Here is a 13,026-nt window from a genome sequence, read left to right on the forward strand (position 1 = left end):
TACCGTGAAAATGCAGCAAGGTTAGATATGTTGTATAACCAGCATGTTGTGTAACATGCATTTTGTTCAAATAATGCATTAAGGTGTCAAGAACTTGTGATCTCTTTTGTCTACAGGAAATTAATTGAAGTCCAACATATAGGTATTTAGCAGGGTTGTAGAAGTATGAGTTAAAGTAAATGCTTAGCACAGTTCTGAAATTGTTTTCTTTTCTTACATTCCAGAAAAATCTGAAGTAAGTTTCATTTTCCTGAAGGATATATTTATTTTCTGATGCCAGGACAAAAGTGATATGTTCAGTATTTCCAAACTCCTTTCTGAGACACACAATTGTTTTATCTTTGTTCATTGAAGCCTGAGAAAAGTCTCTTTTGATTACTAGATGTAATGGAAAACATGTATTTACATCCCAGTGCTCAATTATTTTAATCTCTTTTGCCTTTAGTAATATTTGTGTAATACTTGTTACATTCCAGTCTTCATTACGCTCTGCATGTGTCAGGATGTGTTCCAGCTGATTTTATAGTAGTTGATCTCGCTCTGAATCTGAATGTGTCCTCTATTTTTATCCCCAGCGTCCAGCTCTGTGCCCTTTGAATAAAAAGCTAGATTATCTGAATTTGTGAGGTTAACTGCTAAAACTTGTCAGCTGTTCTCTATTGGTTTTCAAACAGAGCAGTCAGTTTTGAAAAATAAACAAACTTGATACCTATTTTCCTATTTGCAGGTTGATGCTGAGGATAGTAGGAGCAAGAGTAAAGTACATGTTCTTTTAAAATACATAGAAGGTTCACATTTGAAGTTGGGTAAAGAGCAAGTTTTAAGAAACTTTTTAATTTCTTGGCCGATCTGAACTTCTTTTAATAATATGTGTTGCCTAACCCCTGCTCTTACCTATACTGTCTGAGTTAAATTTGTCTGATCACTCAGTATAGTATTCCCTCTGGTAAGGATCCAACTCCAGTAAAGTTAATGGCAGCTGTCCAGTTTAATTTACCAAGAGCTGAATCAGAGTTATTTCCTATTTCATGTTATCTGATGAATGACTTGGTTGCAGTTTTTCCGGCATGCGGATATGGCCTCCTATATCGATATCTTTTTGTGTCTAGAAAGTAATTTCCCAGAATTAGGGAAATTTTGACTTTTCTCCCTCAGGTTAGCCTATGATTGTTTAAGCAGTCAATCCAGAAGAGTTTCGTTTCTTGCTTCTCTCTGCCTATGATTAAAAAGCATTTGTTTGCAACTTAACTGAGAGAGTATACTTTTCTTCAACAAAACCCTTTTCTGTGAAGTAAAATCACATTCTACAGTGTTGTTACCTATTCTGGATAGATTTTGGATTTCTGGATTTGATAAGAGTCCTTCCAGAACAGTACTAATGCTTGCATTTCCTAAGATCTAAGAGATTTAATTTTTTTCTTCTTCCTTCTCCTCCTCTTCCTTCTCCTCCTCTAATAAAAAACATTATGATGGTAATACAAATAATATATTATGGGACAATCCACTGCGTTAGTTTCAGTGAACTTCAGTTTTAGTGACTTTTGGTTAGGTGTTGCTAGGTGCTTCAGATTTCCCTGTTTCATTGTCTTCTGGGTAATTATTGGGTTGTCTTGTTTATTTTTTCATATTTTTGAATATTGTTCTCATTATTAATTATTATTATTTTGAAGACATACTTTCTCCCAGAGTTCACAATTTTATCTTCCCACAATCATTACATCCCTGTTATATTTATGGGTTTATTATAAGTTTGTGAAAAAAAGTGGTTGATGCTTCTGTTTGTGTGTTTCTGTAGCAGCTTGTGCTGTCCAACTATCTTTTGATGAGGATGCAAATGTAGGGGCAGCTGCAGTCAGGAAAAAGGCAGAAGAAAATAGTTCCTGAAGAATACATGCTGCGTGTAAGCCAGCAAGAGACTTATATCCTCTGGTACTACTCTCAGCTGAGAGTATTTTTGAGCTAGCATTAGGTTACTAATCATAAAATCTGCTTGACTCAAAAAGCATTATGTTGATGTCATGCCAGCCTTTCAGCAATTAACTTTCTTTAGCATTTACAGCGTTGTTACTTTACCCTGTATGTTTTCAAGTTTTTACTCATTTACTGGACATTTGAATCTGTGCTGTTTATAAAATATACTATATGGTGACAATATTTCATAGACATCAAGTGACCAAACTATTACATACCAAACAATTTGCCAGAGACTTTTTAAAATCATATATCTTGTTTTTAATTTCTTGATGCTTTTATTTAGTGGTTGACCAATATGAACTACTCAAGTAGTTGAAAAAATAAACAATTGAGATTTTGAAACCTTTATCCATTCTTTGCATTCATAGCATTTCCCAACTGAAAATTAAACATGGACTTTTTTCATAACACTGTGTGTTATCGAGTAATAGTTGTCCCCAGAAATACTCCACAATGGATTTGTATACCCACTTGAAAGCAAATGCTGAAAAGAACCCCCGAGTTGTATTATCAACTGCTATACTTCAATTATACATAAACAGGACATGAGACATCTGAGCGGCATATCAGTCAGGTAATGCATACCAGTAGCATCTTGAAAGAGGGACATTTTAGAGGCATTTTAGAAGTGCAGTTGGGAAAATTAGTTCATTCTGTTATCTGACTTGTTTCTTCATTTTTAGGGATCAAAAATACTTAAGAATATGAGTAACATCACCTTTTAAACTTGTAGCGCAGTTTTCAAAGGGAATACTGAGTTAGGTGAAGTTATTTACAGGGTTGAATATTGTTGGAAGTATTCTCAAGACTCAGCCCTACAAAATTTTTTGCACTGAGAGCAAACTTGAATAACTTCCATCTGAGATAGAGTGCCATTCAATTACTTGGAATTACCCGCATTCTTTCATTTTATCGGTTGTTTGTAGGATCGGAGCTTGACTTGGTTTTTTAAAGTCTAGTAGGCACCGTATTACAAGTGTTCCTAGTTATTGTTTTCCTGGGCTTTAATTTCCGTCCTGCAGCAAGCGGCAGAGGGCGCCGAGCCCGCTGGCACAGCCCGATATGGACCTCTTCCTCCGGCTCTGGAGTTCCCTGGCCAAGGATTTCCCCCTCCACTCGAGGAGAGCCTTTATAAGCAGCGCGCTGGCTCTCTGCTGATAAACTGTTGCAGAGCAGCAGGATCTCGCTGCGCTTCTTCACAGAAAAGAGAAAGCAAGGCTTCTGAATTTACTTTCTTTACCCAGTACAGCAATTACAAATCTTAAAACAGATGGAAAGAACAAGCCAAGTTGTGCTAATCGTTTTGTATGTGTTAATAACAGGTAAGTTGGAGGGGGGATGTTTGCTTTATTTGTTTTTAATTTTTTTAAGTGAGAACTGACCTACAATTTACTGTTTGATCTTTATTTCTCTTTGCTCCAGTTGCTTTTACGTTTCAGTGAATACAACTGTCAATTAACTAGTTCTGTCAAAATGTCAATAAGCTTTTTTTTTTTGACATTTACTTTGAGCTTTTCTGTGCTTTGCAATGGCACAGTCATTTTCTTATTGAGTTTGCTAAAAGACAGTCTAGGAGACAACTGCAGTATATCACTGCATGTTTGGTTTTTACTGTCATCCCTGACAGTATCAGTCAAGTTTGGCACTAAGTATCCTGTTGAAAGGAATTCTGCAGTTGTCCTTGCTATCTGACTTATCACCCCTCCCCTCAAATGTTACAAAGTTTTAGAACCAGGTCCACCTGACAAAAAAAGTTTTATTGTGCTAGTGCATTTATTTTCACTGGCAGCATTGGATTAATGCCATTTAACGTATGAGAATTGTCTATTAGAGTCATCTGAGTCTGTGTTATGTTTGACAAAAATAACAATGTTTAGGGGTGTTTTGTAGATATAAAACACTGTAAGAGCTTTATTAGTTGAACCTCCACACAACTGTAAAGTAAACTTGCAAAGTAATGACCTCGTGTCACAGTAGAACATGATAAGTAATGTGAAAATAAATGTTGAGAATACTGCTGAGTTTATGTATGTTCTCCTTGTTGTAGTTAAAGCTTTTGAAGTGGATATTATACCTGCTAACAGAATTGTTACACAGATTGGAGAAACGCTCATACTCACATGCAATACTACCGGCTGTGCATCACCAACCTTCTCCTGGAGAACTCAGATGGACAACCCCCTTGGAGGAACAGTGAACAACTATAAAACATACTCTACCTTGACTATGAATCCAGTTAGCGTTGTGAATTCTCATGATTATCTGTGTACTGTCTTCTGTGGTGAGAAAGAGAAAAAAGAGAAGAGTATCAAAGTTGAACTTTACTGTAAGTAAAAATGTAAAATTCTCTTTAAGTAGTACATGTTCATTAAAAAAATCAATAGTTGTTTTTAGATGTAGTTAACTGGTAATGCTAGGATAATGAGTCTGCTGCAGCTCAACTTACATTTCCTTGTAAGATTCCTTTATCTGTCTGTTCGAGACTCTTTCTCAGCCCCTTTCTGCTTTACCTTTCTGCACTGAATGTAGTACCTACTGGTATTACTTATTCTTATTCTTGGTAATACTTGAAAGCTGAAACACAGACTCCCCAAAACAGTCATAGAGCTGGAAAAAATACTCCAACCAATGAGATTGAGATGGATGTATTTGGGAAACCTGCAAGTGCAGAGCACCTAGTCAAAGGCTTTGTGGTTTGCAGGGAAATTAGTCAGATGTCTAAACCTACCAGCACAGAAAACAGAAAACAGGATGCCACCATACTCCGGATGCCTATAGTTAGGCAGCTCTATCACTGCCTAGATGCCCTGCCTGATCTTGTTAAATCACTTGTGATCATATTTCAACAATTGTACAAATATAATTCCTGTTTGTGTGTGAACTGCTTATAAAAGACTTGTATGTCTTCATACCAAGATATGTCTTGTAATAACGTTGATACAATGTCATGTTCACACCTCTAAACTCAGGATGTTTGATGTCTGGATCTTACTTTTATGTTGACCCTAGAGCTCATCTCTGCTAGACTAAAGAAGTGAATTTTATTATTTTAGCTTTCCCCAGTGATCCTGTCATTGAGATCAGACCATCTTTATTCGCTGGAGAACCAGTTGCTGTCATCTGTAAAATCCCTGATGTGTATCCTTCTAGTCGCCTGGAAGTATTCCTAAAGAAAGAGGAACATATTCTTGTTGAGAAATATTTTTATGAAGATGACAGCACCAATGCAGAGACCAAAACTGTGATGTACTCATTTAATCTCACAGCTGAAGATATTGGGAAAGAGATTACCTGCGTGGCCAAGTTAGAAATTGATAGTATGGACTTTGAACCCAAAGAAAGAGTAACTTCTCAGAAACTGAATGCAAACTGTAAGTATTTTTATTCTAGGGCTTTCACGCCAAGTACTGTTTAATGTTAAGTTTCATGAAATGGGTTTACAAAATGTGTGCCGTAAATAATTTATAATCTGCACTTATCTGTATTAATTATGTAGATAATCTGTTGTATTCAGTTTGCAGTTGAATTCTGTTGTATTCAGTAGCAGTCATTGAGTCATTAAATACCCACTGTTGTTCATGACAGAATTTAGGCAATGCTTTAGTGGCTCTTCTCTCACTCTCTTACCTGAGGCACAGGTGCTCAGTCAGAAAGTAAAGACTAGAAGAAAAATGGCAGCAAGCAGGTTCACTTGGTTTTAAAGTTGCCATTGTATGCTTACCAGTTCCAAGTTCATAGTCCTAAACAATAAGGAGACAAATGTAAGAGTGGAAGAAAAAAAATTGTACACATTTTGTCTAGCTTAGCTTTCAAAGATGCAAGCTAAATGTCTCATCAAATCTGGAAAAATTGTTCCACTGTGTTACTGGAATGCACATTATTTTTTTTTCTTGGTATTATGTGAAGAGTACCTCTAGAGAAGCTAGTGTTATAGATGTGCATGTCATTCTTCATTAGCCTACTGACCTTATCTCTCTGTTGTTCTCTTCCAGTTGGTCCACAAAATACTATCATTACTGTATCTCCAGGCAATTCAGCAATGAAAGGAGACCCTCTAAAACTCACTTGTGTGACTGAGAGTAATCCACCACCACAGATAGTTTGGAGAAAACATCTGGCTGATGAAAGCATTCAGCATCTCGTAGAAAACAACGTCCTGTTTATTCCCCATGCCCATTTCACTGATTCAGGACTGTACATCTGTGAAGCAATTAATCTGGCAACTAATAAAACAGAGAAAGCAACTGTGGACATTGTTATACAAGGTACAAGTCTGCTTGAATTTAACTTGTGTTATCCAGTACCCAAGTGGTAGCTGCCTGTTAGGTTGGAGGATGCTGAAACACTGAAAAGCAGGAAATTATGAGGCCTTCCTTGTTATGTATTCAGGATTTAGCTTTCAATTTACTGCTATTCTTCGTAGGCTGTGCTTTTTATTTCTATGCTTCATTTTCTGCCAGTTCTTTCTGTACTGCTGCTCTATGTGCATATCTCTATGCATTTCCTGCAATGCAACACTGGAAGTGATAAAAGAATCTGAGAAAGTGGTGGTGTGGGAGACACTGTTATTTCCTTGAAATGCTAATAGACATAGCAATTTCACAGGGACATCACAGTCTACTTCTTTGAACTAGTAGTTTTAGTCATTAGTAGTCATTTAATAGTAAAACTATTTGGGAATAATAATAGTTGTTATCATAGTTGTTATTATTAGTATTGCTACTGTTTCAATAGAGCCAAAACTCTCAGATGGAGTCTGAGACCAAAGTCAAAATGAACAGCTTCTTGGGCAAGCAATTCCTGCTTTCTTAAAACCCTTTCTGATTTTAGTACTTCTTTTGCATTAGCATAACAGCCTTTTCTTTTGTCATGCAGGTGCTCCATACATTGTACAACTCGCCATTGAGCCTTCTACAACAGTTCAAGAAGGAGAAGAAGTTTCCATACAATGTTCTGCTGAGAGTAATCCTCCTCCCAAAATTATTTTAAGGAGAAAATCTGACAGTGCAGACATAGTGCCTTACAGTGAGGGAAGAATTCTCTTTCTTCCATCTGTGACATTCCTAAATGGAGGAGACTATGAATGTGTAGCAGAAAATGAGTTTGGGAAAAATAAAAGTGAAAAAACACTTAATGTGGAATGTAAGTATGTGTAATGTTTTCTGGGTCATTAAAAAATAATTAATTATTTTTTTCACTTACTTCAGTGATAAACGTACCCATCAAACTACACAAAACCCTATGAGTACAAAAAAAAAAATCTGCATAGTCCTCTGCTTTTCCCCAGAGAAAGGAGCAGTGCTGATGAGTAAAACAAAGACATGAAATGTTTAGTGTAATGACAGTCTTAAGTCAGGGTCTGAATGCACAAGAAACCGATCTACTTCTTAACATTCTTGGTTTTAAGTACTTGGTTCGTACATTTAGGCTATAGAGAGTTTGTACTGAAGCTCTGATACCATGTATTTTAATTATTCTGAGAATGAAAAAGTAATTACCTTTGGGAGGCCAACACCCTGGCATCCAGTAGGACATATTGGATCCATCTCTAAAAAATCCAGTGATGATTAACTGCAGGATTTTCCTTTCAGATGGACCAAAGAATACAACGATCACTGTTATCCCTGCTACTTCTGTTAAAGAAGGAGAAACTGTGACGATGAAATGTACTAGTTCCGGTAATCCAGCTCCAGTCATCTCTTGGAAGAAAAAGGCGGCCTCTGGGGAGCCTGAGAAAATTTTTAAAGATGCAACTTTAACTATACAGAACACAAAAAGTAAAGATCTGGGGCTTTATGAATGTGAAGCTTATAACCAATTTGGCAAAGAAGAAAAAGCTGTGGAATTGCTTATTCAAGGTTAGTAGAATGAGATGGAACACGAGTTTTTTGTTTTATGTATTTTAGGTCCAGGTCGTGTTCTGTGAAGGACAGGAGAATTCTGTCTTTGATGTCAGTGGAGTTAAAAGGTGGCCCTAATGTCATTAAGGCATTTAGGAAGCTTTAACCAATGAAGGGTGAAATGTGCCTTAGTACAGACAGCTTATGCAAAGTTCTCATGTCAGCTGAGCTTCTGTCACTCCTTTCAATTGGCAAATGCACACATCAGGCAAAGAACCTATGCAGGCAAATGCCTGTATTTTCTACAAATAGTTCTCAGTCTAGGATCCGGATACGCGCGTACAAAAGATTCAAAGAGAAAGTACATGCTGAAACTTCTCTGTGGAGGGACTGTATTACAGCCCCTTGGCTCTCCTTTAAGTTATGACTCTGTATCCTGTTCTCACAAACTGCATTTAAGCTGTACCAAATGCTGATTCCTCAACCTACATGCAATAATAGCAAAGTTTCATTGTCAGTAGTAAGCAGACTTCTCTGCTTTAGCCCTGCTGCTTCTGTTTATTACGTGGCAACAGCATATTGCTTAGGAATCACTTCTGCCACGAATCCATTTCTCTTCCTTATTCTTTGATGGTTTTGTAGCTGCACCAAAAAAGTACATTTTCAGTTTTCCCTTAAAGTGCAGTGATACAAGGAGAAAGTGTACCATTTCTTGCATATCTGCCGATGTTCCATCTGTTCAGAGTCCTCTGTGAAAAGAAACTAGGTGATGGGATCACAACCCTTGAAACAGTAGATGACAAATATACCAGGCAGGGCTCAGCTAAAGGATGCAGGAATGTATGAATGTATATAATTAATGAACTGGGAGGGCAGCCTCAGCACATACTACTTTATGTCAAGAGTCAGTTAAAATAACTACTGTACAGAGTTAATGTTCGGATTTGTTTTAGACAGCCAGAATGACATCTTTGCTTCAATTCCATTAATTGTCTTTAAAAAACTGAGATGAGTTTCACAGCTTCTTGTCATAAGTGGTAGGATCTTAGTGCTGATGAAAACTTCTGTCCAAGAAAATGCAGATGCACAAAATAATTGCTACTTCAAAATTTTTCGTAGTTCCACTTCCCCCCAGACTTTGAAAACAGGATTTAAAATTGTGGAACCTAGTGAAAAAAATACTCTTCTAGGAATTCTTCCTTTGCATTTTCTATTTCTCTTCTGTTGAAAGAGGACATCGACCTTTGGGTCTGTTGGTCTGTGTCCTTTCATGAACTCAAATGAATAAACAGTGAATTTAAAATAAGAAAAGTAGGAAAGGTTGCATACAATGTAAAAAATATGCAACAGGCTCCATCAATTGACAAAATGTTCTTTCTGTCAGCTGCTGTTGACTGCACTATGTGAAGACTAGCTAGTGACAGAGTAGTGTCTACAGCTGTGTGGTCAAATATTATAGTGAATACATTAACTGGATTAGTACTTTTTGTGTACAAGCTGTTGAAACCTCATGAGTTTTTTGCTTCTGTTTGTTGCTAAATCCTACCTTGCATTTCTATTCTTTCCAGTTCCTCCACAAAATATTATTGTGTTAGTATATCCATCAGAAAATGTTGAAGAAGGAGAAAATATCACCATTACATGTAGCACATACAGTAACCCACCATCACAAATGGTCCTGAAAAAAGTCCATCAGGAGAAAGAAATTATTCTACCATCAGTGAATGGAACCTTTGTACTCTACAATGTCACCAAAAATGATACAGGCAGATATTTGCTTGATGTTTTCAATGAGGTTGGAAACAGCATCAAAGTGATTGACATAGCTGTTGTAGGTAGGTAGATCTATTGCCTTAAACTTATTTTGTTTGTACTTTCTAATGAATTTTGTGTCAAGGTGAGCACTAGTTCATCCTAGTTGATCCTTGCACAGCAATACTGCGGTTAACCAAAAAAAAACCCAAAAACCCCAAACCCCAAATCAACCCTAATAACAGAACAACTGGTGAGAATAAGCTGTATTTAACCTCCTTTCAGTGTGGATGTTATTCTCTCTCTTACTCAAGTTGGTGCAGTAGCTTTAAGGATAGGGCCAGAAAAAAGTGGATCCTGGGCGCATTTCTGTCCACACATAAACAGAGAGACTAATCCAGAGAAAGTTCTGTTTCACAAAAAGGTGTAAAGATTGGGCTTTTAAAACATAGTCTTCTCCTGAAATGTTGTTTCCAGGAGGTAGAAATGTCTCCAGATCTTTCTTGGGTAAAAGACGTGATATTCTTCTTGTATTCTTCATGAGCTCCATGGTATTCTTCATTTTAGATTAATATCAGATGGGTTTGAACTTGCAGACCAAATTCAGGACCAAGATAGTGCCTAGGAGTTAAAGTATGTAATATGGAGTTACTAAAGAAAAAAGCATAAGGAAAACATTTTAAAATGTGCTTTGTGCATAAAAACAGAAATAGTGTTCCGAATGAAGGTAATTAATAACACTGCTTTTACAGTAATAAACATGTATCTGTTTCAATCAGTTTTTACACAACTTTTTCTCCTTTTGTCTCCACTTTCAGGAAGATTGAAAAAAACAGATCAAATGCTACCACTGATTATTGCGTTCTCTTGTGTAACAGCAATAGCAGTACCTGTAGTTGCAATTCTGATCTACGTGTCAAGAAAAGCAAAGATAAATGGATCCTACAGTCTTGTAAAAGCACTCGGGCTGAAAGTGTGATCTCATGAATATAAGTCTATGTTCTTAAGAAGGAATGTTATCTATTGTTGTGACTGGTTCTACTCTTCTATAACATATGGTAACAAACAAGTGACTTAAGAACACCACCATGTGATAGCAAATGGATTTTTTTTTTTCATGTTTTGATAAGTATTTCAGTATTTAAATGAAAGGGAATGCTCATCATCTAAACCACTTCTGTGTCGAAGCATGCTGAACAAAGAGTTCCTTGGAGAACTATGTTTGTACATAATGTATAATTTGTGTTATAGATGCGTTCAACTGAATATCAGTTTGTAAAATTGCATTCTTACTGCAACTGTACAGAGAAATGTTGTTAAATCAAAGATATAATTCAGCATTACTTGAGCTGATCAGATGATAATATTTTATTTTGCTTTACTCTACAGGGTGAATGTTTTTGATATAATTTATCTGCTTGTAGTAATGTTTGGAAAATGTTCTCTTTTCACTCATATTGCCATAAACCATTTCCATGAAATTACACAATCACTGGGTTATGCATGTCTAATTAATTTAAATTAATTTAAGATCTGAGGCTCATTTGTGAAAAAAATTATTTTATTTTTTAAATATTATTCAGTAAGTGTCTGGGATTATAGTCTGGTTAGTTTTGGGACAGCTAAGGTATTTTTATAGAGTTTAATCATTCTCAGATCAATGTCAGAATTCTGTTATTTTGTGATGAGCTAAATCAGACTCTCCATTTAGCATATAAGCTGCCAATAAATATGTTTTACAGATTTCCACTGCGAAGTAAAACTACCAGCATGTATGTTTGACTAGATCCCCCTAGTGATTCTTGCTTAAGATTATGTCAGAATACACGTTCCTGTGGAAGGAACCAGTGAAAAGTATTATCTTTAGCAGCAGCAGATTCAAGTATCTTGCCCTAGCTGTAAAGGCACAAGCAAGGCAGGCAGCAACCTCACGGCGTAGGCAAGGGGGAGAGGCAAAATCTGTGCAGCCTCAGTAGTGGTGTTTGAGTTGTTTCCTGAAGAAATGCCCTTCCCAAGCTGCTCACTGTGGAAAACTAAACCACTTGCCTAACAACTTTCCTTTTAATAGAAGCATTCTTCAACCTGGTTAGCATCTTTTTTCGCCGCACACTCTCTGCAGTGTTGGCAAAATGGCTGTGAAAATAGTGGGCTTTCTTGTGCAGAGGCATAGATGAGGGGGAAGGAGAGATGGAGTTTGATGGTATTCTCCCTTATATCCCTTCTATTGGCTAGCACTGCTGCTTTGACTTATTGAATTGGTGATGTTCAGCACTGAAGGCAAGGTTGTAGGAGGTGCAGGCACTGTGGCTGAGATGTTGAAGTACATCTGGTCTCGGCAGCCCTGAGCCACTGTGTTAGGCACAGGAAGGTGGGCTTCGCTCCCCCGAACTTGCACACACAATATCAAGCACAAGGTCAAGCAGAGAAATGTGAAAAGAATTTATTGACATTATACAAATGGTAAGAACTGCCCCCAACAGCAATATAAATGCAGATGTCTCTTGGTAGCTAGCATGAGGCAGTGGTGCAGATCTCCCATATCTTTTTCTTAGCATGTTTAGAAATGTTTTGTGCACAGCAAATCGGTGTGTGCAGAGTCCTGTGCTTATCTACAGTTGGAAAGGGAGGCTTTGAAAGTGGAGGTGGAGCAGAAAGATGGGAGAGCAGTGTGGACTTGGCTTGGAGGAATGTGCGCGTGCAGTAGGAGGGTGAAGAAAAGATTGAAGACAGAGGAGGAGGAGAGCTTTGACAGGCCCATGACATGAATTTCTTGGAGGTGGTGCCAGGCAGATTTGTTCAGAATAATGTCAGGCCTGTCTCAGTGCTGTCTTGTGAACAAACCAGAAAGCATGATTTTTCCACTGTGCAATACTTTGGTGCACACACATTTTGCTTACTGGATATAGTTCTGGTATCTGTATTGTAAGAAGGATAGTTAGAAAAGATACAGAGAGGGAGGACTGGGAAACAGGAAAAATGAAAATGCCTGGGACTTTCCAGTTTGGAGAGAGAATTCTGAGGGAGGAGGGAATGTGACTGACATTTTCCAAATTGTGAAAGCATTTGATAGCAAACAACAGATGCAGAACTGCTGTTTTATAAATCATGCAATGCCAGAACTGCAGGGCACGCAAACTAAGGAGTGAGCGGTGTAACAAAAATAATAGAAAGTACTTTTTTACACAGTGAATGGTGAACTACTAGAAGCTGCTGCAAAAGGTTGTGGAGGATAACAGTAGCAATTGGCTCAAAAAGGGGATGGGGAAAATAATGAATTTAAAGTCCATAAACAAACACTAAAGGGAATAGGCAGAAATGTACTGTATAACATCCCTAATCCAATGGCCATTGATGCTGAGCAATCCTCAGGAAATACACTGCAGAAAGTGGCCAAGTTTGCATGCTCTCCTGAAACAGGAGCTCCAACTGCTGGAGACATAGTGAGGTAGCTCAGTCACTG

At 37.4% G+C, this 13,026-nt stretch overlaps 1 protein-coding gene across 3 annotated transcripts; it reads left to right on the forward strand.

The window, feature by feature from the left end:
- Nucleotides 1–3,164: 3,164 nt before the first annotated feature.
- VCAM1 (vascular cell adhesion molecule 1) lies at nt 3,165–11,331 on the forward strand. 3 transcript variants are annotated; one of them, XM_086753501.1, is made up of 8 exons: nt 3,165–3,296; nt 4,022–4,300; nt 5,028–5,345; nt 5,967–6,239; nt 6,850–7,116; nt 7,566–7,832; nt 9,383–9,653; nt 10,385–11,331. In XM_086753501.1, the coding sequence occupies exons 1-8, from the start codon at nt 3,245–3,247 to the stop codon at nt 10,551–10,553; spliced, it is 1,896 nt and encodes a 631-aa protein (XP_086609627.1). In that variant the 5' UTR covers nt 3,165–3,244; the 3' UTR covers nt 10,554–11,331. The 3 variants fall into 3 exon arrangements, with proteins under 3 accessions (XP_086609627.1, XP_086609626.1, XP_086609625.1); XM_086753500.1 differs by having other exon boundaries at nt 9,383–9,649; XM_086753499.1 differs by lacking the exon at nt 3,165–3,296 and having other exon boundaries at nt 3,955–4,300; nt 9,383–9,649.
- The last annotated feature ends 1,695 nt before the right edge of the window (nt 11,332–13,026 follow it).

The sequence above is a fragment of the Chlamydotis macqueenii genome, chromosome 8 (assembly GCF_036417535.1).
Source record: "Chlamydotis macqueenii isolate bChlMac1 chromosome 8, bChlMac1.mat, whole genome shotgun sequence".
In the NCBI taxonomy this organism is placed as follows: Eukaryota; Metazoa; Chordata; class Aves; order Otidiformes; family Otididae; genus Chlamydotis; species Chlamydotis macqueenii.